The sequence below is a fragment of the Pristiophorus japonicus genome, chromosome 7 (genome assembly GCF_044704955.1).
Source record: "Pristiophorus japonicus isolate sPriJap1 chromosome 7, sPriJap1.hap1, whole genome shotgun sequence".
In the NCBI taxonomy this organism is placed as follows: Eukaryota; Metazoa; Chordata; class Chondrichthyes; family Pristiophoridae; genus Pristiophorus; species Pristiophorus japonicus.
The window spans coordinates 124,890,974-124,918,179 of record NC_091983.1 but is presented as its reverse complement, the minus strand read 5'-3'; the positions used below and the strand labels follow the sequence as shown (position 1 = coordinate 124,918,179).

The following is a 27,206-nucleotide window of genomic DNA, read 5'->3' as shown; positions in this document are numbered from 1 at the left end:
CACCACTACCGCGTTTCCTGCCACTTAGCCAATTTCATATCAATACAGTCCCTTTTATTCCATGGACTTCAACTTTGCTGGCAAGCGTATTATGTAGCACTTTATCAAATGCCTTTTGGATGCCCATGTAAACTACGTGAACCACATTGCCCTCATCAACCCTCTCTGTTACCACATTAAAAAAACTCAAGTTAAACACAATTTGTCTTTAACAAATCCATGCTGGCTTTCCTTAATTGATCCACACTTGTCCAAGTGATTGTTAATTTTGTCCCTGATTATTGTTTCTAAAAGCTCCCCCCCCCAGTGATTAAACTGACTTTAAGTACAGCCAGCCTTTCTAGTACCTGCTCTTTATCAATTTTTATCCTATCCAGTATCTCCACTACCTCCTCTTTCACTATAACTTTGGCAGCATCTTTTTCCTTGGTGAAGACAGATGCAAAGTACTCATTTAGTACCTCCGCTATACCCTCTGCCTCCATGCAGGGGTCTCCTTTTTGGTCCCAAATCGGCCCATCCATGTTACGACCTGTTTATTATTTATATGCCTATAGAAGACTTTTGGATTCCCTTATTATACCTTCGTTAGCATACTGCAGTATTGGGTACCACACTATAAGGAAGCATATTGATGCTCTAGATGGGGTATAATGCAGATTCATTAGAATGCTGCCTAGTATGAGGAAATACAAACAAAATACAAATTTGGCCTGACGAGCACCCAGATAGTGGCTTGTAGAGGCAGAAGAAGAAAATTGTCCCCTTGTTGTGTTTTTCTTTATTTATTTCTAAACTATTGAAAATATAATGTTGTAGCTTTTTAAAGTCTTATCAATTGACTTATATAAAATAGGAGCAATCACCAAACTGAGACATTACAACATTTGCATATTTTGCATTCAGAATGCATATTTTAATATATTCCAGTTATTTGCTACAAATACTACACAAGACTTGTTTCAAAATGAAGAGATAATAAAGAGGAGTTATAGATCAATTAAAAACCACACAACATACAATAAAACTTTAAACCATAATTAGAGTTACCATCACTTTACTTTTAAATCAACACTCAAAGCCTATTTAGCAAAATTTGAAGGGGCACAAACAAGTATTTACTTAGCAACAATGCTAGAAGCTGTTTGAGAAGCTAATAAGGTAGGTATTCTGGAAGGATATGATCAAATGGGCTGAAGGGCATTCTTTATTCAAATCGGTTGTGATAATGTAATAAACCATAACAAGTAAAAATGTGTAACACATAAGAATGCCTCACTACAGTATTAACTGCTTATATTCAAAACCTGCCATAACACCACAAAAATAGTGCAATGCCTTTTTCTGTGAACACCATTCAGCTGCAATTGAACACTGAAACTTTCCCAAAATGGTAAGAAAGTTGGCTCAAAAACAGTAAAAATATTAACCAAATATAAAATTCCATACACACCAATGATACCAGAAAAGTTAGTAGATTGTAAATAAACTTAAGTTCACATATAAGGCTATAAATAAAGCCAGTAAATAAATATTGTGAAGCTTTCTAACTGTTTATAGCCAAGAACTAATTTATTGGCACTGTTTGTTCTATATGTAGATACATAATAAGGTTAAATGTAGATACATAATAAGGTTAAATAAATATAAGGTTAAATACATTTTTAAATATACAGTCGAGGATACTCAATAGGTAATTATGAAATATCTTATGAAATTCATGAATTCATGTTTCTTCACAAGCAGAATACACACCCTAATATTTATATTTTCAAACCACTAATTTATATTTTAAATTAAATATCGCTGGGTATGTTTGGAAGCCTGATATATGCTTCAATCCTCTCGATAGTCTTACATAGCTTTTAGTTTTCTTCAGGGTTTTTTTATTACTGTTATTCCATGCAGAACAGCATTTATAGCTAGGCATAGTTAGAATTTTGGGGTTTTATTGACACAAAAGTACTTCATGTTTTGCTTAGGTATACTACGTGGAACCTGGGACTTTCTTAACCGGTATGGTTCATCCATTTACTGGATTAACTCGGTGAGGCAATTTATTATCTTGGGATTTAAAAAAAAATTTTAATAATTTATGTGACATCTGCCAGCTTTAGAGTGGGTGGCAATGAGGATACCTGTCATGATGTTATTGGTACATATAGTATTTTGATTTTGTGACTTTTGAAGATATGCACGTGGTATAAAGTTGTTACATGCTTGTTTGTGTCTCTTCCTGTTAAGTAAGTTTCAGAGTAGAGTGATTATACAACAGAAATCTTTTAGTAACCACAAACAATATTGTATATAATTTCATCCTGCTCATGGGGCGTTGATAGGATTGTACACCAACATGGTTTTCTACCAGCCAACAGGTTTTTCGTTCATGATTTGTGTGCTGCTTGTCTGCACAATCTGTTGTTCATCAGAGTAGCTCCCCATACCCACAGCCATTCGGGCATGTACTGGGCAAATAAAAACTGCAAAAGAAAGAAAGTCACATAAAAATAATTTCACACAACCAATAAACCTTTAAAATTTCATATAATGGATTCCTTTCACTTAAAAGTTGTTCTGTACCTCTGTATTAAAACACTTTAACAGCATAATAAAGTTAACTGTATTCATGAAATGACTCCCAGCTTAAGATCATTAAGGAAAATAATTTTATATTTTTGAAAGAAAATGTAGCACATTGACTATGAAAATGAATAATCATCTATATAAGTGGTCTGCCTAAGACAAATTCTGGCTCAATTCTCCCTTCTCTAAATCACTCTGTCCTGTGCTCCCCTCTTCAATTCTCCATACTATTGCCCATTCTTTAGGTGGTCCAGGAGTATCCTTCTTTTCCTCCTTCTTTGTCTTTTTCCATCCATCCATCCTTCCTTCTAACACCTCATCCAACGTCCCATCAGCACATCAGCACATGCCCAATTCAATTCATGACATCAGCCAAATAACATTCTTGTATAATTGCTAACATCTCATTACTTTTCTTATTTATCCACTTTACTTTCTCCATGCTTCTCCAAGCTCTAGAAGCCTGACCTCCTCTTTCTTCAGCGTCCATGTTTCATAACCACACTCCATATCAAAGCCTTCACTAATCATTTCTACAGTTCTCTATTCAGTTGCCCAGTCAATATCCTCTTCTTTCCATTAAATGCAACTTTTCCCATTGAAATCCTAGCTCATACCTTCTTGGCACATCTGCCATCTTCAGTTATTATACTTCCCAGATGTTTAAATTGGCTCACCTGATCCAACTGTTTGTTTATTAAAATGCTCACACCTCCATTCTAGAAATGTTCAGAACTTTGACCTTACCCACATTGATCGTCATTCCATAATCCATTGTTACAGCATTCAGGCTACCACTAACTGTAGTACTTGAATGAGTCATTGCCTTCAAAAAAGCAGGCGATGGCTAGTATCATGCTGGCTGTAAACATTTTTGCGATGCAAGAGTGCTACCACTGAGTCAAGGTATCAGCCTCATTCTAGAGGCTTGAGCACATAATGTAGGCTGACAGTACAGTACTAAGGGAGTGCTGCACTGTTAGAGGTGCCATTTATCGGATGAGACATTAAACAGTGGCTCTGTCTGGCCTCTCAGGTGGATGTAAAAGATCCCATGGCACTCTTCAAAAGAGAGTTCTCCATAGCCAACATTTATCCATCAACTAACTTCACTAAAATAGATTCTGTTCATTTAACTTATTTCTGTTTAGGACCTTGCAATGAACAAATTGGCTGCATCGTTTCCCTGCAGTGTAACAGTGACACTGCTTCAGAAGTATTGCATTGGCTGTGAATTCCTGAGGTTGTGAAAGGCGCTATATAAATTCAAGTCCTATCTATAGTACTTTAATATAATTTTCGAGGCTCAACAATTCCAACACTCTACACTATGATCACCTGTATTGAATGCATCCAGTAACCTGGAGTCCTGTTGGATATTCCAAGGGTTGAAATTGCATGGCGTGCATAAACGTTAGCTGATGGCGCAAGCCAAGAGTTGACGTGCAGACCATCCCTGTGCGTGGCTGTGTTGGTGGTTATGTAAAATGGCAACAAGCTCTGAACAAAGATTCCTTTGGATGCATATTCATAGTGCAAAGCTCTGCTAAAATGGTCCAAATAAGTCTGAAAAACAACAAAGTTACATCTTAAAATGCAAAGTACATAGTTCCTGGAAACAAACTCACCCTAATAATTTTTAAGAGCCTTGTCAACCTTTGCCCTTCTGCCAGCAGTATTTTTGCCAAGGAAGACAAGCTATAAACTGCTGGAAATCATTCTGCTTCTACTAATTCTAGGGCTGTCATCATAACTTTTAATGAAAAACAGTTAAGTTTGCAGCTCTGTTAATTCAGCAGATGAGTCTTCTCCCACCCATCTCTGTCATAAGGTTGCTGTAATGATTTGCATAAGAACATGAGAAATAGGAGCTGGAGTAGGCCATGTGGCCCTTCGAGCATGATCCGCCATTCACAAGATCATGGCTGATCTTCTACCTCAACTCCACCTTCCCGCACTATCCCCATATTCTTTAATTCCCTTTGTTCCCAAAAATTTATCGACCTCTGTCTTGAATGCACTCTACGATTAAGCATCCACAGCTCTCTGGGGTAAAGAATTCCAAAGATTGCACCAGGTTTCTTGTCTGCTCTCTTAGCTAGGCAGCAATGTAAGACAATCGCGAAAGGAAAATAATTTTTAAAAAGGAAGAAGGAAAGACAATTTGCAATTAACATTCACCCTCATTAAAAATACATACAATGGGCTCAATTTTCCCCAAAGCTGTTTTTTGAAGAGTTACGCTCGTTTTTTTTTGGGCCCAAATATGCCAAAAAAAAAATCTTCCGAGTTTCCCCATTTGATTTCTTCATTTTGGCGCCGCCTAGGCTATCGATTAGCTTTGGGGGAGGAGCATTGATCTGCGTCAAAAAGATCGGGTTGGCAGGATAACCAGGGACACAATGTGGGCTGAGGCTAGAAAGTGAAACATGCAGCCAGCTCACAGCAACCTGCACAAGCACTTTAAACATTGCAGCAACTTACCAAGCACACGCATATTACAGCAACTTACCTCCATTAAATTATTAAAGTCCCCCCACCCCCCACCCCCTCCCGATGCCGGTGCCTGCTCCTATCCCAGGCCGAATGGCCTTCCGGTCCCTGCACCTATCCCAGGCCGAATGGCCTCCCGGTCCCTGCACCTATCCCAGGCCGAATGGCCTCCCGGTCTCGGACCTATCCCTGGCTGAATGGCCTCCCGGTCCCGTTACCTATCCCAGGCCGAACGGCCTCCTCCTTCCCGGTCCCCACATTTATACCTGGCTGAATGGCCTCCCGGTCCCAAACCTATCCCAGGCCGAATGGCCTCCTCCCTCCCGGTCCCCACAGCTAACTATATCCGAAAGGCTTCCCCTCCCCTCTCTCACATCTCCTGCTGTTACTGTCCAGGCATCTGCTCCCCTTACCTGCGCCAATTTCCTTACCTGCGCCGATTTCCTTAACTCACCAGAAGGTTTTTCTACAGAGGCCACATACGCTGGCCTAAGAAGAACTGGAGTAACTCTCCGCTGGCCAAACTTGCCTAACTGGCCAGAATTGGCGCTGGTGGCAAGTTATGCCCCCTTTGACTGAAAAAAACTAACCTAAAAAGATCATAACTAACTGAGTTACACGGGTGCAAATTGATTGGGGATACTTGTATTTTTTAAACTAAGACCAAAAAAAGTGGCCTGTGCCAAAAAAACAACGCAAATCACCGGGGAAAATTGAGCCCAATGTCCTAGTAGCTGATGCAGGCCCACGAACAACCTAAATATCTCAACAATGACTATTTAAAGCATTATTTGTGCAAAATCCTAAAATAATTAAACAATTGTGACATAACTCACATATTGATTTATATGGAGAGTATATTTACAATTTTAGATATAACATCCAGAGTTAAAATTTTAGAAGGGCTATTAACATGGCAGGTTTTTATATTAAGTCATTCTGGAGCTTCCTGTAAGTAATGTACTCTTCCGTGGGCACACTAATACTGTTATAGGGCATATTATAATTTCAGAAGTCATTAGAGATTACCTTAGTGCTTGAATATATGGTCATCTGTGGTGTGGGCTTACAGCAAGACCCTGAGGAAATATTAACAATAGCTCCTTTCTTCCTCTGTACCATTCCTGGTAACACAATGTGGATCAACATGTTGGTTGCAGCAATATTTACATTTATGAGATCCCAGAGTTTGTCCTCAGATATGTTTAAGAAAAACTGTGGGTGCTCATAAGGCACATCCACACTATTCACCAGAATGCCTATTTCTTTATCCTTCAGAGCTTCTTGGATTGGCTGGTAAATCTCCCGTCCTCTCGTAAAATCTGCTTCTATTATAATGGTTTCAACATTAAACATCTCTGTAATGGCTGTAGCTGTGGCTTCCAGCTTGCTTCGGTCATGGCTAATGAGAATCAGATCAATGCCTTGGCTAGCCAACTCCTCAGCATAGGCCTTACCAATCCCATCTGCTCCACCTAAGGAAACAATGATAAATCTGTTACTATCAAAATTAATTTAGTTACCGTACCATGGAGACTGACTGAAATCATCAGTGTTACCCATTAGCATACAAACAGAAAAGTATGGATGCTTCTAAAACCTTTCCACAAAATTCACTTAAAATGCCGAGAGACTATCCACAGCTAACATATGGCTTGTGGCTTCGCTTAATACAATGAACATCTCAGCACTTTTATTGTACAATTATTTCTTTAAAGTTTAGTATGGTACTGGGTTCCACAAAAGCAGAGTACATGTCAAAGTATTCCAGAAATGTGTTTCAATCTGTGCTGTTTCTGTGGTAGGCAAATAAGGTTATTTATCACATCACAACAGTGGTATTACAGGCTGAACACCTCTGTTCAGTCCATAAGTATGACCCTGAGCTTCCGGTCACCTGTCACTTTAATTCTCCAGTCCACTCCCACTCTGATATCTCTGTCCTCGGACTCCAAAACTGTTCCAATGAATCTCAACGCAAGCTCGAGGAACAGCACCTCATCTTTCGATTAGGCACTTTACAGCCTTCAGGACTCAACATTGAGTTCAACAATTTCAGAGCATAAACTCTGGCCATTTTTGGCTCCCTTTCCCCCCCCCCCCCCAATATCTTACCCCCCGATCTTATGTGTTTTTTCTTCTTTTCTCTTTGTCTACATTGGCAGTTGGTCATTACTACACCATTCACACCCTATCCAGATTAATCTTTTCTTAACCTTTATCATTACCATTTCAATTCAGCCCATCATCCTTTTTGTCTCTCTAATCTCTTCTGCCTTCTACCCTATCACAGACCTTCCCTTTGTTCTTTCTTCCCCTCCCCCCTTTCGGTATTTAAGAATATGCTCTTTTCGAACATTGGGTAGTTCTGACGAAGGGTCATCGCCTGAAACATTAACTCTGTTTTTCTGTCCACAGATGCTGCCCGACCCGCTGAGATTTCCAGCATTCTCTGTTTTTATTTCAGATTCCAGCATCCACAGCATTTTGCTTTTGTATTAGTGGTATTATTCTGGTTGTCGGAGCCTTAAATTGTTCAAAACTTTGGTGATATAAACTTTGTGTATAGTGTAAACTAAAACTCAATTAGCAATTCTGGCAAATACAATTTAAGTTCACAATGTGCTCCAAAATTATGTCAGATATATTCAGATGTATGTTCCCATGACAATCATTCTACTGTATAGCAAAATAGTACCATAATAACCCTGATCATATGCCGTGCGAGTGTTAATAAGGGATCAAGTGATAATCTATCTGATTTTTTTTTTTTAATTATTCGTAGCCAATCTTTCCAATTCTTTGTCAAATCACAAACGCCAGAGGTCACCTTGCACACATCAAGGATCACTCTGCGCCAATGCTCTTAGCCAAAAGGCCGAGAGCCACTGCACCGTTCCTGGAAGTACTGCAATACCAGGTTCGTGCCATGGAGGTGGATGGGTCAGGCCCCCCACACACCTCCGTGGAGGTGGATGGGTCAATCCACCCCACCCACCTCCTATTATCTGATTATATAGTGATTCCTGTATGGTGATAGTGGAAAACACATGGTACATAAGCCACATGCATCTCTTCTATTGCTCAAGTGTGGCTCTTTGGCACTAGTGCATCTCTTTGGTTGTGTGGTGACAGCAATTATGAGCACTACACTCAGAAAGCAGGAAGAACTATTTTCTGTGGGAGCAGAAATTTAAGAGAATACAACCGGCATTTTACGGGGAGTACAACCAGAAGAGGACTGAGGCTTAGTTGGGAATAATACCATAGCCAAGTGGGAATGGGACCAGTGTATTTTCTGCAGAGCACAGAGCAGCAAGAAACATGGTGAGTGGGCAGCAGCATCAAGAAAGCCGAGAGAACAGGTCGCGAGAAGAGGTGCAAATAAGGTGATGAATTCACTTTGGATCAAGATCAAGATAATGTTACCTTCAAAAGTATGACTACTTGCTGATAATGGTTTGTGGGGTTTCAGGTTTAATATTGCTGATATACTGAAATGCTGTTCAATTTTATTTTATTTAATGAGTCAGCCTGCAGTAGGACATAACATTTCCACGGTTTGAATTGCCATCTTCAGGGTAAATTATCATCTGGATGCATAGTTTCACACTTTGCAAGCACGAACAGGAATGTGCTGTCAGTCCACATTAAAGATGAACATTTACCACTTCCCGTTCCAGTATTACCTTGGAATAGAGGTGAGCGAACAAAATGAAAAATGGGAAACATCATGCAGAGCATGCCATACAAATGTTTTAATTGTTGATGCAGAGCTTTATAAAGTCTGAGGCCCCGGATGTGGAGCAAAGTGCTTTAAGAATGTTACATAAGAACATAAGAAATAGGAGCAGGAGGAGGCCATTTGGCCCTTCGAGCCTGCTTTGCCATTTAATAAGATCATGGCTGATCTGATCTGGGGCTCAGTTCCACTTTCCTGCCCGCTCCCCCATAACCCTTCACTACCTTATTGCTCAAAAATCTGTTTATCTCCACCTTAAATATATTCAATGACCCAGCCTCCATAGCCCTCTGGGGCAGAGAATTCCACAGATGTATGACCCTCAGAGAAGAAATTCCTCCACATCTCAGTTCTAAATGGGTAACCCCTTATTCTTAAACTATGCCCCCTAGTTCTAGATTCCCTCACGAGTGGAAACATCCTCTCTGCATCTACCTTGGTTTCAATAAGATCCCCTCTCAATTCTTCTAAACTCCAATGAGTATAGGCACAACCTTTCTTCATAAATCAACCCCTTCATCTCAGGAATCAACCTTGTCAACCTTCTCTGAACTGTCTCCAATGCAAGTATGAGGAAGGGGGTGTTTGAAGACCAGCACCAAGCTCATGATCTGCAGAGCAGTAGTGATACCCGCCCTCCTATATGCTTCATAGACATGGAGCTCATGGTCTACAGAGCAGTAGTGAATCCCGCCCTCCTATATGCTTCAGAGACTATGGGCTAGATTTTACACTTTTGTGTAAAATGGGCGTATTTGTGGCGTGGGCGGTAAAAATGGGTTTTCAGATCGCCGGCTTGTCGCCCATTCTGAAAGCGTGTGTGGGTGTGGTGTGGCTGCTTTGGGAGGAAGGAGGGAGAGTTTAGAGCTTCAAAGCAAATAAGGAAACAAAAATTAGCTGTTAGTAGCCAGCTATTTGCCCGAATTTGGCCGATAATGGAGGGGGAGGAGGTGTCACAGCACGCTGTGGAGACTGACGCTGGCGAGAGCAGTGAGCTGGGAGAGGAGCACATTGGAGGGCGCAAAAGAGGGAGGAGGTTCTCGGACGAGGCAAATGCCTCCCTCCTGCAGGAGGTCGAGTCACGCTGGGGTGATTTGACACAGGGAGGGCGTGGGAAGCCCACCCCAAAGGCCTACCAGAAGATATGAGCCGAGATAGCAGAGGTGGTCTCATCGGCGACCAACGAGGTGCGTGAGGGCAACCAATGCCGCAAATGATGGAACGACCTTGTGGGATCCGCAAGAGTATTACATTTATTTACATGTACTTATGTATTTATATAATTTGATTTGTAACAGTCATGAGTGACTATCAGCAGATGTGAGGTCTTTCACTTTTACCAGGAATGTTGTAGTCAAAGCCTGCGATCACAGTACACATCTTTAGGTGAAGAATGATAATTATCATAATAATCCTGATTACATCTGTTGGTTATGTGTTGTATCAGTCTCTGTGACAGTACCTAGCAATGATATCACGCAATGATCTCATGCCATGTCGTCCTGTCAGCTTTTGCAGAAGAAGCTATCGACGATGAGGTCCGTGCAGAGGCAAACGGGTGGGGGGCTACCAGTCATCAGCGACATCACTGACATGGAGGAGCGGGTGTTCACACTCGTGGGGAAGCACACCCAGACAGCCACGGAAGCATCTGCAGACCCTGAAGTGATGCGACGCGAGTAAAGTTTACACCAATGCGTGATGTAAAATCAATAGATGCCACACCCACTCATATCCGAATAATCATATATGATAGATGATTTCTAAAATTGTCCTATAAATAATGCTGGCCTAATAAAAATCATTGCAATGCAGAATATGTTGATGATCATGAAATGTGATGTCTGTGATGATTTTGATAGCGGTGGTGCTTTTGTCGTATATATGCTGTGTGTAGCGCTAGACTCACCTTGTCACCCTAGCACCCCCTTCTCCTCTAATAACCTCATTTGTGTTTTGCAGCTCAGCCAGCAGCGTGGCCCCAGGCAAAACCACAGAGGCCAGAAGGAGCCGGACTCGCCAGATGATCCAACATCTGGTGCTGAGAAGCTCTGATTCTCGCCCGTCAATCCGCTGGGTCTGTTCTCTACGGATGAGAGCGCGGACTTCGAGGAACTTGCATCGCCACGCTCCAGAAGCCATTCCACCCCAAGGCCATCTATGCTCCTCCGGTCATTTCTGCCTCCACACTGGAGGTACCAGCCCCAAGCACCTCACCACAGGGCACCATATTTGTCGCCAGGACAGCACCGATGCTGCGGAGGTTTCATGGACGCAGCAGGTCTGGTCCACAAGCGCCACCCGAGAGCGGAGCGATGGTGCAGTTGTCCAGGAGGACTGTAGACATTGGTGACCAGCTTTTCGATGCATTGGGGAGCATATCCCGACAGCTGGCCACCATGACTGAGTACATTCTGCGGATGGCAGAGGCCCTTGAGGTGATAAGCCAGGAACACTACTGGCACAGGCCTCCCAGTGGTCACAGAGCATGGCATTCCATGCCTAGGTTCCGCACCACCACTGCGAACGACAGATGAGAGGCAGGACCAAGATCCTGCTTCTGCATCAGAGAATGTTGCCCCCTCAGCACCCACCGCTCCCGTACCCGTCCAACCAACGCAGCTGCCTTCATCCCCCCCAATGAGGCACCGTCTAAGGAGCTCTTCGGCCAGGCGCTGTGGAACGAGGAAGGGAAGGGGTAGAGGTGGGGTGAAGAAAGGGAGGGGGGGGAAGGAAAGTGAGGTGCATGTTCCCAGGTAATGGCTGTGTTATATCTCCATCTGGGTGTATGCAATTAGTTGTAATGTATGGGGGGAGGGGGCCACCCTGCTGTTTTGCATTTGTATTCTGTGTTGCTGGACATGTTGACCATTTGATTGATGCCAATAGTGGAAAAAGTGGGGTGTGGGCGGGGGTTGGGTGTTTCTGCCCAATACTTATGGTTTCAGACCAATGTTGGTATAAAATTCTTTTTATTCAACATAACCTTGTCTCAGATAGCTGGACCGTTACACACTGGTGATTCCTTAACATGAAAGGCTTAAATAAAACTTAAATTCAATCAACTTAAACTTTAACTGGCACCAAGGTGATGCCCACCATTGATATCTGAGTTGCACACACACAGTAGTGTGTCAGCTTTGTCACTCACAGCAACTTTCTTTCAGGCAAATCGTTCAGTTATCAGCTCCTGATGCAAGAGTCTTGCAGCTATGTAGCCACCACGGGCCCTTTCCTGCGGTCTGGAGAGGGGGCGTGGGCATGGTTGCATAGCCAGCCTGATTGTCTGGCCCTAGGTCAGCGTCCAGCCCCTCGTCCTCCTCTTACTCTCTCTCCTGTGCCTCAGTCCGTTCTGGCAATTCTTCTCCCCTCCTGATAGCCAGGTTGTGCAGCGTGGAGCACACAACCTCGAAATTTAGCTACTTGCTCAGCGTTGTATTGTAGCTCCCCTTCTGAGTGGTCCAGGCATCTAAAGCGCTGTTTAAGCACAGTTGTTGTTTTCTGGACCACACTGCATGTGTCTCTGTGGCTCTGGTTGTAGCGCTTCTCGGCCTCAGTGTGGGTGTCACGCAGCAGGGGGGGGTCATCAGCCAGGTGTCTAGGCAATATCGGTTATCACCAAGCATCCAGCATTGTCCTTGTGGCTGACTCTTAAACATGTCAGAGACAGCGCTCTCATGCAGGATGTGAGCCTCATCGAAGCTGCCCGGATATTTGGCATTCACTGCCAGTATGATCTGGTTGTGGTCAACAACTAGTTGGACCTTCAAGGAGTGAAATCCTTCTCTGCTACAAAAAAGCTCTGGGTCCTGAGAAGGTGCCTGCATGGTGCTGTGAGTGCACTGTATTGCTCCCTGCACCCTGAGGAACTTAGCAATGCGGTAGAATGCTCCAGCCCTGTCAGTCTGAACCTCCGTGGTCATGAGGAAGCTGATAAAGTCCATCCTACACGCGTACAGGGCCTCTGTGACCTGTCTAATGCAGCGATGGGTGGCATGGTGAGACAGATTGGAAATCTCGACCACGGAGGCTCGAAAGGAACCGGATACGTAGAAAGACAGTGCCGCGGTGACCTTGACCGACACTGATGTCTTGATGGCAGGCTGCATATGTGGCCTGATGAGCTCACATATTTCATTGATCACCACCATGTGGAAGTGCAGTCTCCGAAGGCAGGTGTGCTCGGACATGTCGAGGTAAGACCTCTTCAGGGTGTGTATGGCCTGGACCACCACCTCCTTCTGGCACATCTTAAATTGGGCACATAATGACATGCATCAGACATTGAGCCATTTGCAATCTGCAGCATCTGCGTATTAATTGATGCAGGCTGAGAAATGGCTGGCCCCATTGCAATGAAAGTATAATAGTGATTGATCAGAAGCAATAATTTCCTCACTAAAATACACCTACTGTAAACCCCCAATAGTCCAGAATCTGAAAATATGTCTGTTGAGATGGCCACTTCATCCGAGAAGAACTCCAGAGTCAATCCAAACTCCCCGAAGTTGAAGCAGCCTTTTGAATGAAGTGACCTGCGATTGAAAAAATGGCGCCCACACTGCTGTGATTCGTTCAGAACAGTTCCACTTTTTCTGGTGTGGTGTTTTGGGCGAGCGATATTGTGGGCGATATGTATGCGAGGTGGTGAAGGTGACGCTGGGCGATCTCCTGGGTGTTAGATTCAACAAATGTGATCTTTGCGACAAAATAAAGTGGGCGGTCGGTATTATTGAATGCCGCCGTTAATTACGTGCGGAAAGTAACGCTGGGCGATATTATGAGCATTGATTTCGCCCATTCTGATGATTCTGTCCCAAAAAAGTGGGTGGGCAGTATTATTTTCTCCCGGCGTTACGCACATGGGGAAAGTAACGCTCGGCGATAAGTGTTCGAAAAATGGGTGTCAGTTTTCATTTTGTGGCTAAATGGGCGATATCTGGGCATTATATGTCATTTCAGTGGTAAAATGGACATTAAGTGGGCATTATGCATGCAAAAAAAGTGTCAAATCTAACCCATGGACTTTGTACAGCAGACACCTCAAAGCACTGGAGAAGTACCAACAATGCTGCCTCCGCAAGATCCTGCAAATCCATTGGCAGGATAAGCGCACCAATGTCAGGCCAACATCACCAGCATCGAAGCATTGACCACGTTCGACCAGCTCTGATGGAGGGACCACATCCTCCACATACCCGATACAAGACTCCCAAAATAAGCACTCTACACAGAGCTCGGACATGGCAAGTGAGTCCCATGTGGTAGAAGAAACGCTTCAAGGACATCCACAAAGCCTCCTTGAAAAAGTGCAACATCCCCACCGTCACTTGGGAATCCCTAACCCAAGACCGCTCAAAGCGGAGGAAAAGCATCCAGGAAGATGCTAAACGCCTCGCGTCTCTTCGCCGGGAGCACGCGGAAGCCAAGCGCAAACAACAGAAGAAGCGCATGACAACAAAAGCACCCCACCCACCCATCCCTTCAACCACCGTCTGCCCCACCTGTGACAGAGACTGTAGGTCCCACATTGGACTCATCAATCACCTGAGAACTCATATTAGTGTGGAAGCAAGTCAACCTCGACTCAGAGGGACTGCCCACGAAGAAAAAATTCCTCCTTAAATAAGGAGACGAAAACTGTACGCAGTATTCCAGGTGTGGTCTCACCAATACCCTGTACATTTGTAGCAGGACTTCTCTGCTTTTATACTCCATCCCCCTTGCAATAAAGGCCAACATTCCATTTGCCTTCCTGATCACTTGCTGTACCTGCATACTAACTTTTTTGTGTTTCATGCACAAGGACCCCCCAGTCCCTCTTTATTGCAGCATTTTGTAATTTCTCTCCATTTAAATACTAATTTGCTTTTTTATTTTTCCTGCCAAATTATTATCTCACACTTTCCCACATTATAGTCCATCTGCCAAATGTTTGCCAACTCAATTATCCTGTCTATATCTTTTTTCAGATTCTTTGTCCTCCTTACAACTTGCTTTCCCACCCATCTTTGTATCATCAGCAAACTTGACTACATTACACTCGGTTCCTTCATCCAAGTCATTAATATAGATTGTAAATTGTTAAGGCCCCAGCACCGATCCCTGTGGCACCCCACTTGTTTCCCTTTGCCAACCTGAAAATGACCCATTTATCCTGACTCTCTCTTTTCTGTTAGTTAGCCAATCCTCTATCCATGCTAATATATTACCCCCTTGAGCTCTTATCTTGTGCAGTAACCTTCGGTGTTGCACCTTATCGAATGCCTTATGGAAATCCAAATACACCATATTCACTGGTGCCCCCTTACCCACTCTGCTCGATACATCCTCAAAAAATTCCAGCAAATTTGTCAAACATGATTTCCTTTCATAAAACCATGTTGACTCTGCTTGATTGCATTATGATTTTCCAAATGTCCTGCTACTGCTTCCTTAATAATGGACTCCAGCATTTTCCCAATGACAGATGTTAGACTAGCTGGTCTATAGTTTCTTGCTTTCTGTCTCCCTCCTTTTTTAAAAAAAAAATAGGGGTGTTACATTTGCAGTTTTCCAATCCGCTGGGTCCTCTCCAGACTCCAGGGAATTTTGGTAGATTACAACCAATGCATCCACTATCTCTGCAGCCACTTCTTTTAAGACCCTAGGATGCAGGCCATCAGGTCCAGGGGACTTATCTACCTTTAGTCTCATTATTTTACCAACTACTTTTTCCTTTATTGATAGTGATTGTTTTAAGTTTCCCCCGCCCTATAGCCTCTTGATGATCTATTATTGGGATGTTCTTAGTGTCTTCTACCGTGAAGACCGATACAACATATATGTTCAAAGTCTCTGCCATTTCCCTGTACCCCATTATTAATTCCCCAGTTTCAGGGACCAACATTTACTTTAGCTGTGTTGATGTTGATGCTGTGCTGAATTTTGAGAGAGTTTTACCATGTAAGACTGGAGTATTTTGTGGACACCAGGAATAATATATAATTTCATTTATAAGTTTCCCTTTATTTTGTTGAAAATTATTAAAGAACAAGAGAAAAAAAGAAATATCTTTGCATCAAGGACTTATCCTGATGCCTAGAATCAGTGCCACCTATATATGTGAACCTGTTTATTTCGACTCCAGCATTTAAAAAGAAAATAAATGGATGAGTTCCTCAGTGTGGCTAACATTACTGCATATAGACGTTTGGTGCATAATTGAGGGATTTGTCTCCCAGTTACTGTGGTCTCCTAGAACTTCCAGGCATTGGAAAGTTTTTTCTCAAGTTTTTTTTGCTAAATTGGTGTAAGATTTTTTTCTCTGTTTATTTGCCTCTCCTAGGAGATTGCATAGTTGTTGGGGGAGGGGTGGAATGGGGGATGGGAGGGGTGGAATGGGGGATGGGAGGGGGCGAATATGCAGAAGTTACACCATGACAGGACAGGTTTAACGCAGCTGGTCTTTCGTTTTTGACTGTTCTTATGTCCATAAATGAAAGTACATGTCTGTTCTGACTGCCACTTACATTTCTGAGCTGGTTCCCTGCATAACTGAGTAGGAACTAGATTTCAAGAAGAATGAGAAACAATATATTTTCAAAGTCACATTGACTGTACCTTGTGCAACACAAACATTTTTGTTGTAGTTACAATGAGAATATCAGAGTACATTAGTGTCAACCGTGGCTCAGAGGGTAGCACCCTAGTCTCTGAGTTAGAAGGTTGTGGGTTCAAGTCCCACTCCAGAAAAAAATTAAGACTAATACTCCAGTGCAGTACTAAGGGAGTGCTGCACTGTCGGAGGTGCCATCTATTAAATGACACGTTAAACCAAGGCCCCGCCTGCTCTCTCAGGTGGATGTAAACGATCTCATTGCACTATTTCTGAGAAGAGCAGGGATCTTATTCCTGGTGTGCTTGCCAAAATGTATCCCTAAATCAACATCACTAAAAACCAAATTATCTGGTCATCATCACATTGCTGTTTATGGGAGCTTGCTGTGCACATTTCCTACATTACAACAGTGAGTGTATTTCAAAAGTACTTCACTGGCTGTAAATTGCTTTGGGATGTCCTGAGGTCATGCAAAATGCTATTTAAATTCTGGTTTATTGCTGGGATTGTTGTTAGTTTTGGAAACTACTAACCATTAATTTTTAAAAATGACTGGAATTTTCTCATCACAACTGTATGCAACACTGAAATTGTTCCATAGGCTCATTGGTTGCGGCGGCGATAGGGCGTACCATTGGTGAGAGCTGCACCCGACGTGTAACAACGCGGATTGCGTTACCGTCCAAGTTTCGACTCTCTCCCAACCCGCACGACGTGCCTAGAACAGGTAAAACCTGTCGGTGCAGCTCGACCAGAAGCGGTAAGTACCAAACCTGCAAAAAAGGTAAGTTAAAGTTTTTTTTTTTGCAGCGATTAGTTAGTTAAGGGTTTTGATAATGTTTTTTGCAATTTTTTTCCCCCTCCCAAGGCCTCTCGCAGTGCAAATGACCCCAGACTAAAGTTGCCGAAACTCGCATTTTGCAACGCGAATAATCGTGGAATGCCTCCCTTACCGATGCGCAGACCCCAAAGGCCGAAAGTTCGGCCTAAAATCGGTAGCGCAGCGAAAACGATAATTTTCACGTATCGCTACCGTTTTCACCGAAAACCTCCCAAACCCGAAAATCCAGCCCATTTTATACAACTCACTCAAGTTGGCCGCGCAAGTGCAATAAGTACTCTCCCCATTGCACTAAAGTTTACTAGTCATTTGGTCTGTTTTATAACACTTGATGAAAGGAATTTTCCAGGAATACTTTAACATATTTCATCACACAGGCTCCCTCAATAACTCAGTGTATAAATAAGCCAAATCAACAGGCAAGGTCCCAGATTTCATCCTTTGTTCATTCAACGTTAATAGATCTCAGCCAGAGGAACGATGAGGGGGGTGCAACTGGTTTCAATGTCACTAAGCCAGGGGTCGGGAGGGGGAAAGGGAATACATTCATGACCACACAGGTTACAATAGCCAACATGTACTGGAGTAATATGCAAACATAACAAAAATAGATAATGAAATGCTACAATATTAAATTTAGCTCACTTTATCTGGCAACAGAACTAGAGCATGAATAAACTATGTGAAATGCTGTAGCTCATAAATCTCCTTAATAGACAACAGCATTTGTTCAGTCTAAGCGATCACAAACAAGGAGATAAATATTCCTTCACCCAACATGAATGGGCCCAAACCACTCCCAAACAATTAAACTTCCATAACTTTCCATTAAAGTTCCCAAGTTTGGATACTAATCAGTGAAATGGGGTTTGACTGAACAAGGTTGAGAAATTAAAGGAACACATAAGAAATGACATAACATAATTGTGTCTGCCATGAAAATCGCCATTTTTGAAAAATAAACATTAAAATGAAGAAAGTAACCCAAAACCCACATTGTAAGACACCACAATGCTGCTGATGTACTGAGCCCTCGGTAGCCAGTACATCACTGTTATAGTGGGGTTTTCCGGCTGCATTTGACTTTATCAAATACATGAAATTCTCAAATACAAAAAAAAGCAGGACTTTCTAAAAAAATTAACTGAATATCTATTAGGTCAAAAACCAACCTAGTTTTTTTTTGTTTTTTCAACCAATACATTCAGTATGCTAATCAACATTGCCAACCATAGGTAGGACCATTTAAACAGGCATTGTTTCCAGGCAAAGATATGACGCAAAAGAAAAATGCCAAAAAAAGCACCAGCTAAATTTAACAAGGTCTCACATCATTGGCAGCATGGGGCATCACAACATATATTCATATTTCTATGCTGACTATATCACCTGAAATTGGGACAATAATGTATGTTAATCTAAGTTACATCATTAAATTAAGTGTCTGTAAATTAAAAATGTTTGCTATACAGGTAATATATATATATATATATAAAAAAAAATCTTATACAGTTAAATCTGGTCACATTTCGGCCCATGGCCACAAACTTTCTCTGGTTTTCTGGCACAGAAATCATGCAATGTGGGTGGGTGGAAGAATACCTCCTTTGTATCTGCTCCTCTGATTCCAGTACAGAATTCCATATGCGTCCCACTTGCCGACCCAAGATCATTGGAAGAGAATGGATTGATGGTATCCCAGAAATCCCAATTCCACCTATGCTGTGGCCAACCTGCATGATGCAGATGTACTTGCTGTACAGGAAGCGCAGGTGGAACCCACAATGCCATCTCCCAAAGATAGTCGATCCCAGAGCAACTGACTACTGTTAGGAAAGTGGTAACTAAAGGATGAATCATTCCTGCAGGAGAAATTTGCTTCGGGATCAATTCGCTCAGATTGCTTCCCTTTTCCCCCGACATACCTTGAACTGTTGCTATCAACTTTTGCGACTGATCATACTTCTGATTTTTTAATGACACTTCGGTATTACTCTGTTTGCTATGTTGCATACTACTTAAAATAAAGTTGTATACAGTATGATGAGGATTTCAGTCGTGGTGGGTCTGTAAACTTGTTCATTTTTGACACACGGTAGTGAAATAACAGATGGTGTCCTTCCATATTGTGGTTATGTCTGGCAAAAGCATTTTGAGCAGTAGGCCACTAAGGCAAAGGCTTCCTTTTATATTTTTGTCTCAGAAAATGTGAAATATAATATTGATTAAAGATCATTAAAAACAAATGGTGCAAGTTGTTTCTTTTATGGTGCATCACACAAGTATAACATCAGCGTGCCTGTTTTGGCTTTGCACCAACATTAAACTTGCATTGTGTAAATCAAGTGTTGAGGTCCAAACTGACTCTGAAACGAGACCACCTCCTACAACAAATCTCACTCTTCTTCATTCTGGTGTCAGCTCATGTCTCGATTCTAGGTACTGTATTATAAAATAATTCATTCGGGATATGGGTGTCACTGGCTAGGCTGGCATTTATTGGCCATTCCTAATTGCCCTCAAAAAGGTAGTAGAGAGCCACCATTTTGAACCACTGAAGTCCATTTGGTGGAAGGTGTTCCCACAATACTGTTATGTAGGAGGTTGCAGGATTTTGACCCAGCGATGTTGAAAGAATGGTGATATATGTCCAGGTTCGGATGGTGTGTGACTTGGAGGGGAACTTGGAGGTGATAAGAACATAAAAAATAGGAGCAGGAGTAGGCTATACTGCCGCTTGAGCCTGCTCTGCCATTTAATACGATCATGGCTGATCCGATCATGGACTCAGGTCCACTTCCCTGCCCGCTTCCCATAACCGCTTATTCCCTTATCGTTTAAGAAACTGTCTATTTCTGGCTTAAATTTATTCAATATCCCAGCTTCCACAGCTCTCTGAGGCAGGGAATTCCACAGATTCACAATCCTCAGAAGAAATTTCTTCTCATCTCAGTTTTAAATGGACGGCCCCTTATTCTAAGATTATGCCCTTTAGTCTAGTCTCCCCTATCAGTGGAAATATCCTCTCTGCATCCACCTTGTCAAGCCCCCTCATAATCTTATACGTTTCGATAAGATCACCTCTCATTCTTCTGAATTCCAATGAGTAGAGGCCCAACCTACTCAACCTTTCCTCATAAGGTCAACCCCCTCATCTCTGGAATCAACCTAGTGAACCTTCTCTGAACTAACTCCAAAGCAAGTATATCCTTTCGTAAATATGGAAACCAAAACTGCACGCAGAATTCCAGGTGTGGCCTCAGCAATACCCTGTTTAGCTGTAGCAAGACTTCCCTGCTTTTATACTCCATCCCCTTTGCAATAAAGGCTAAGATTCCATTGGCCTTCCTGATCACTTGCTGTACCTGCATACTATACTTTTGTGTTTCATGCATAAGTACCCCCAGGTCACGCTGTACTGCAGCACTTTGCAATCTTTCTCCATTTAAATAATAACGTGCTCTTTTATTTTTTTCTGCCAAAGTGCATAACCTCACACTTTCCAACATTATACTCCATCTGCCAAATCTTTGCCCACTCACTTAGCCTGTCTATGTCCTTTTGCAGATTTTTTGTGTCCCCCTCACACATTGCTTTTCCTCCCATCTTTGTATCGTCAGCAAACTTGGCTACATTACACTCGATCCCTTCTTCCAAGTTGTTAATATAGATTGTAAATAGTTGGGGTCCCAGCACTGATCCCTGCAGCACCCCACTAGTTACTGATTGCAAACCTGGGAATGAACCATTTAACTCGACTCTCTGTTTTCTGTTAGTTAGCCAATCCTCTATCCATTCTAATATATTACCCCCAACCCCATGAACTTTTATCTTGTGCAGTAACTTTTTATGTGGCACACGAAGGTCCCCTGCAGTCAGAATCAGGGGAAATCATAACGGGGAACAAAGAAATGGCAGACCAATTGAACAAGTACTTTGGTTCGGTATTCACTAAGGAGGATACAAACAACCTTCCGGATATAAAAGGGGTCAGAGGGTCTAGTAAGGAGGGGGAACTGAGGGAAATCTTTATTAGTCGGGAAATTGTGTTGGGGAAATTGATGGGATTGAAGGCCGATAAATCCCCAGGGCCTGATGGACTGCATCCCAGAGTACTTAAGGAGGTGGCCTTGGAAATAGCGGATGCATTGACAGTCATTTTCCAACATTCCATTGACTCTGGATCAGTTCCTATGGAGTGGAGGGTAGCCAATGTAACCCCACTTTTTAAAAAAGGAGGGAGAGAGAAAACAGGGAATTATAGACCGGTCAGCCTGACCTCAGTAGTGGGCAAAATGATGGAATCAATTATTAAGGATGTCATAGCAGTGCATCTGGAAAATGGTGACATGATAGGTCCAAGTCAGCATGGATTTGTGAAAGGGAAATCATGCTTGACAAATTTTCTGGAATTTTTTGAAGATGTTTCCAGTAAAGTGGACAAAGGAGAACCAGTTGATGTGGTATATTTGGACTTTCAGAAGGCTTTCGACAAGGTCCCACACAAGAGATTAATGTGCAAAGTTAAAGCACATGGGATTGGGGGTAGTGTGCTGACGTGGATTGAGAACTGGTTGTCAGACAGGAAGCAAAGAGTAGGAGTAAACGGGTACTTTTCAGAATGGCAGGCAGTGACTAGTGGGGTGCCGCAAGGTTCTGTGCTGGGGCCCCAGCTGTTTACATTGTACATTAATGATTTATACGAGGGGATTAAATGCAGTATCTCCAAATTTGCGGATGACACTAAGTTGGGTGGCAGTGTGAGCTGCGAGGAGGATGCTATTAGGCTGCAGAGTGACTTGGATAGGTTAGGTGAGTGGGCAAATGCATGGCAGATGAAGTATAATGTGGATAAATGTGAGGTTATCCACTTTGGTGGTAAAAACAGAGAGACAGACTATTATCTGAATGGTGACAGATTAGGAAAAGTGAAGGTGCTACGAGACCTGGGTGTCATGGTACATCAGTCATTGAAGGTTAGCATGCAGGTACAGCAGGCGGTTAAGAAAGCAAATGGCATGTTGGCCTTCATAGCGAGGGGATTTGAATACAGGAGCAGGGAGGTGTTGCTACAGTTGTACAGGGCCTTGGTGAGGCCACACCTGGAGTATTGTGTACAGTTTTGGTCTCCTAACTTGAGGAAGGACATTCTTGCTATTGAGGGAGTGCAGCGAAGATTCACCAGACTGATTCCCGGGATGGCGGGACTGACCTATCAAGAAAGACTGGATCAACTGGGCTTGTATTCACTGGAGTTCAGAAGAATGAGAGGGGACCTCATAGAAACGTTTAAAATTCTGACGGGTTTAGACAGGTTAGATGCAGGAAGAATGTTCCCAATGTTGGGGAAGTCCAGAACCAGGGGTCACAGTCTGAGGATAAGGGGTAAGCCATTTAGGACCGAGATGAGGAGAAACTTCTTCACCCAGAGAGTGGTGAACCTGTGGAATTCTCTACCACAGAAAGTAGTTGAGGCCAATTCACTAAATATATTCAAAAGGGAGTTAGATGAAGTCCTTACTACTCGGGGGATCAAGGGTTATGGCGAGAAAGCAGGAAGGGGGTACTGAAGTTTCATGTTCAGCCATGAACTCATTGAATGGCGGTGCAGGCTAGAAGGGCTGAATGGCCTGCTCCTGCACCTATTTTCTATGTTTCTATGTTTCTACCTTGTCAAATGCCTTCTGGAAGTCCAAATACACCACATCCACTGGTTCCCCTTTATCCACCCTATTCGCTACATCCTCAAAGAATTCCAGAAAATTTGTCAAACATGACTTCCCCTTCATAAATCCATACTGACTCTGCCTGACCGAATTTTGCTTCTCCAAATGTCCTGCTACTGCTTCTCTAATAATGGACTCCAACATTTTCCCAACCACAGATGTTAGGCTAACTGGTCTATAGTTTCCTGCTTTTTGTCTGCCTCCTTTTTTAAATGGGGGAGTTACTTTTGCAGTTTTCCAATCTGCTGGCACCTCCCCAGAATCCAGGAAATTTTGATAAATTACAACCAATGCATCCACTATCCCTGCCGCTACTTCTCTGAAGACCCTAGGATGCAAGCCATGAGGTCCAGGGGATTTATCTGCCTTTAGTCCCATTATCTTACTGAGTACCACCTCCTTAGTGATTCTGATTGTGTTAGGTTCCTCCCCCCCACATAACCCTTTGACTATCCATTGTTGGAATACTGTTAGTGTCCTCTACTGTAAAGACTGATACAAAATATTTGTTCAGAGTTTCTGCCATCTCCATGTTCCCCATTACTAATTCCCCAATGGCGTACCCATGCGCCTGCTGCCCTTGTCCTAGGTAGCGGAGGACGCAGGTTTGGGAGACGCAGTTGAAGAAGTTTGGCAGCCATGGTATGCCAATTGTGGAGGGATTGGATTGTTAAGCTGGTGGATGGGGTGCTGATCTAGTGGACTGCTTTGTCCTGGATGATGTCAAGCTTCTTGAGTGTTGTTGCAAATGCATTTACAGTATAATTGCAGCATTGGTGTAAACAAAATTGCTTTGCACCAACATTACAGTTATAGTGTTAATGTATCTTTAAATGATCAGTGCCATTCACATAAAGACTGAGAAAAAGGACATACCAGTCACCAATGCCCATTTGCCATAGTGTTTGAGCAGGTCTCTCCTGCTTACCAGTCTCGGGATGAAATGTAGTCGGACTATGCTGTAGAAATCACAGACAAAGCAGATGCTTTTCCTCGTCACATACCATGCTCCCACAATGGCTAGTGCATCTATATAGGTATTACATGTCCTGGCAATCTGTCTGTACAATAGTTGGAAACTATCCACTGCTGCCATGGTGTGCAGTAGGGACAATCTCTATCCCAGGAGAAGGACTAAGTAACAGCGTAGTAATCCGTCACAGCATGAATTTGTGATTTCACTTCAGTGCAACTTGGGCAAGCATTCTAGGACAACTGTCCAACTTTCAGAATGGGCTGCCAAACACAGTTTGTTGGAAAATCACACAACACAAAACTCTTAGTTTGCAATAGTATTTTGAGGTGATGCAGCCCTTGATGATCGTCTGTCTCAATCCTCTTGCAGAGTTTCTGTCTCTTTATATGCTGTAAGCAAACAAACAAGACTGGTTATTACAGAGTATAGAAATTGCTTACAAAGATTTATTCTTCGATATGGCTTGTCCTTGGCCTAGACTGTTTATGCAGCTGAGTGCTTCTTCATTCTGCTAAACAGCTCCTACTATACACCTTTACAGAGCAACTAAAATACTTTCTACCTGATTTCAGCTCACAGGTCTGCTGAACCGAATAGCTGACAAAATACTGCTTGCTGCTAGGAAGTTGCAGTCACTGACCTCTAAAGGTCCCCTTTTGGAATGTTGAGGAGGAGCCGAACAGAATTTAGGTGTTCAATACTATGCCTTACAAAAAAAAATCCTTCAACCAATGAATGTTAATGAATATGACAAATAGTGGAAAAATTAAGATAATTAATATTTCTATTAATTTGATGCAATTCCTTTGAAATATTCATGCTGTCTCTTAAGGAATCAAATTAAAACCAAAGTCTCCAGTCTGCTGCAATTGTCCTGACCTGCCAAGTCTCATTCATTCAAAGGGACTCATTAATTTTGCTTTAAAAATGTAGTTTATTTTGATGCACTTTGGAAATAAAGTAGCTCCATTTGTTTAAATGTTTTTGAAGTCTGTATCACTTTCAGAACTGCCAAACCCCAAACAAATCCTAGATGAGATTATCAATCATACTTGAGCCCACCCGTTTTTTCGGTGCACTCACCACAGATGCGCCGACTTTGTAGGCTGAAAACGGCGCCAAAAAGATTTCCTTGAATTCTGGCCACTGTTGACTCTCCCAGGACTCGGCGCAGCGTGGTCAATGGATTGGGGGGCGGAGCTAGGGCCCTGCGCGTGAAAGAGTGCCGGCAGCTGCCCGTATGCGCAGTAGAGCGTTCGCGCATGCGCAGTAGCTCCTGCCGATGATGATGTGTGCTGCAGCGTGGGACTCGATGCATCCCGCCCCTATCCCGGGCCGAGTGGTCTGCCGCACAGTAACGAGAGAAGCCTGCCTTCTAAAGCACTTGGTTCTTTTGTTGGCTGCCTGCATTATTGCCACTTTACACACAACTTGAGAACCTTGCCATACAAAGGTTCAGGAATAATTGTCTATTTTGAAATCCATCTCAAAAGTTTGATTGGTGGTGGGGGGGGGGGGCAGTTGGGAGTAATTTTGATCCAGGGCTGTGGGGGGGGGGGAGTTTTGATCCAGGGCTGGGGGGTGGAGTTTTGATCCCAGGGTGTGATAACTGTGTAGCCAGTAATTTTAATCAGCCTACTCAAGACTTTCCTTAACCCTGAGGATGAAAATACTTTCCTACATATGAACATAAGAATTACAAGCAGGAGGTATTTCTACTTTTTATTTGGATATTTTGAAAAAATTACGTAAATATGTTTTGTCTCTTTACTTCTTTTATTTTTGTAGTTTAAGCTTCCATGAATGCTTCTGTTGTATAGTAAATTAACTTTGCGAAGTTTGTCATATGATGTCCTGTATCGCTGTTTGATCCTATTCACATTCTTTAGTCAAGTCATTCAGTACCTACCTGCGCTGATTTCTTAACTCTCTGCAGGGTTTTCTGCTTGTGGCCACATACGCTGGCCTAAGTTAGTTTGGAGTAACTATTAGCTGTCCAAAGTGGCCTAAATGGCCAAAACGGGCGTAGGTGGCTGGTAAAGCCCCCTTTTGAAAAAAATTAAACTAAACTAAAAAAATCCTAACTAACTCACTTACACTGGTGCAAATTGAATGTGCAAAATGGGGATTTTTAAGATACTCCAGAAAAATCAAGTTGTTCCAAAAAAAACGGAGCAACTCCTGGGCAATTTTGAGCCCATAAAGTGGCAAACTGTAGGTCACATGGTGTACGGGGGATGGATAAGTGGTATTAATACCTTTTTTTCTCTCATTGCCTTGTCTTTTTTATAATCTATCTGGCTGTGAGATTTGCACATTTTCTCTTGCTTTCTCTTTCCATGAATCCTCAGTTTTAAATAGAAGGTTTTCATTTAAATAAAAGGTTTTTCAACACACAAGGAATCCTTGGACCTTCCATGCCCTGGGCTTTCCTTCTCCTTCCCATGACCATGATTACCTTGCCACTTTCCCCTCCCCTTCACTATTTCCTTGGGTCTCTGGGGCAGCTGCAGTTGTGTGATTTCCCACTTCCGCTCACCGGCCATTGCATCATTCCCACCAGCTTCAGGTGAGAGTCAGCGTCGCCGAATGTAAATTAGGCTCAGGTGATAAAATGATGACTCCACCATGGACACTTCCCTCCTGCCCTGGCCACGGCACACCTTACTACATCCCCAGATTAAAATCGGGTATTAAGAGTTTTCCCATAGCTGATGTTAGACTAACTGGTTTATCGGTACTAGGTTTATTGTTCTCTCCTTTGAAAATGGGAAAGGATACTTGGAACACAACACTGAATTACAGATGGCAAAAATCCTAAAAGTCGTGCCTCAAAATTTGATTGCGCTATGACAATTTTTCAGGCTCTAAAAGGGTGCGGAAGCCTTCAACATGTCAGACATGAAAAACGCTCTCATTTCGAGCCATAAGTGTGTTGCCTATCATATTGGGTTGGACTTCTCTGTAGAAGTTATGAGAGTGCACGCCAGAGCTATTTAAAGCAATGAATAACTTACGCGAATAAGAGTCCTACATTTATTGGAGGACCCTTTTCCGATTTTGATACACCCCAGCGCTTTACTCGCCAAGTGCTAAGCACCAACTCGTAATGCTAATGGGTAAGAAGAACTCTTCACCACCACTAATTAAAGGTATCATGCAATACTTACACCTTAGTTGCTGGTTTGTCATTTCAGACTGCTAGTTAATTGTTTTCTAACTCAGAAAAGTTAACTTCGATGCTG

At 42.7% G+C, this 27,206-nt stretch overlaps 1 protein-coding gene across 2 annotated transcripts; it reads right to left on the bottom strand.

Moving 5' to 3' along the window:
- Positions 1–930: 930 nt before the first annotated feature.
- hsdl1 (hydroxysteroid dehydrogenase like 1) lies at positions 931–25,140 on the bottom strand. Of its 2 annotated transcripts, none has more exons than XM_070885300.1 (5): positions 25,045–25,140; positions 23,862–24,350; positions 6,106–6,551; positions 3,922–4,149; positions 931–2,480 (listed from the first exon to the last, which is right to left on the bottom strand). In XM_070885300.1, the coding sequence occupies exons 2-5, from the start codon at positions 24,079–24,081 to the stop codon at positions 2,385–2,387; spliced, it is 990 nt and encodes a 329-aa protein (XP_070741401.1). In that variant the 5' UTR covers positions 24,082–24,350; positions 25,045–25,140; the 3' UTR covers positions 931–2,384. The 2 variants fall into 2 exon arrangements, with proteins under 2 accessions (XP_070741401.1, XP_070741402.1); XM_070885301.1 differs by lacking the exon at positions 25,045–25,140 and adding an exon at positions 24,524–24,597.
- Positions 25,141–27,206: the final 2,066 nt, after the last annotated feature.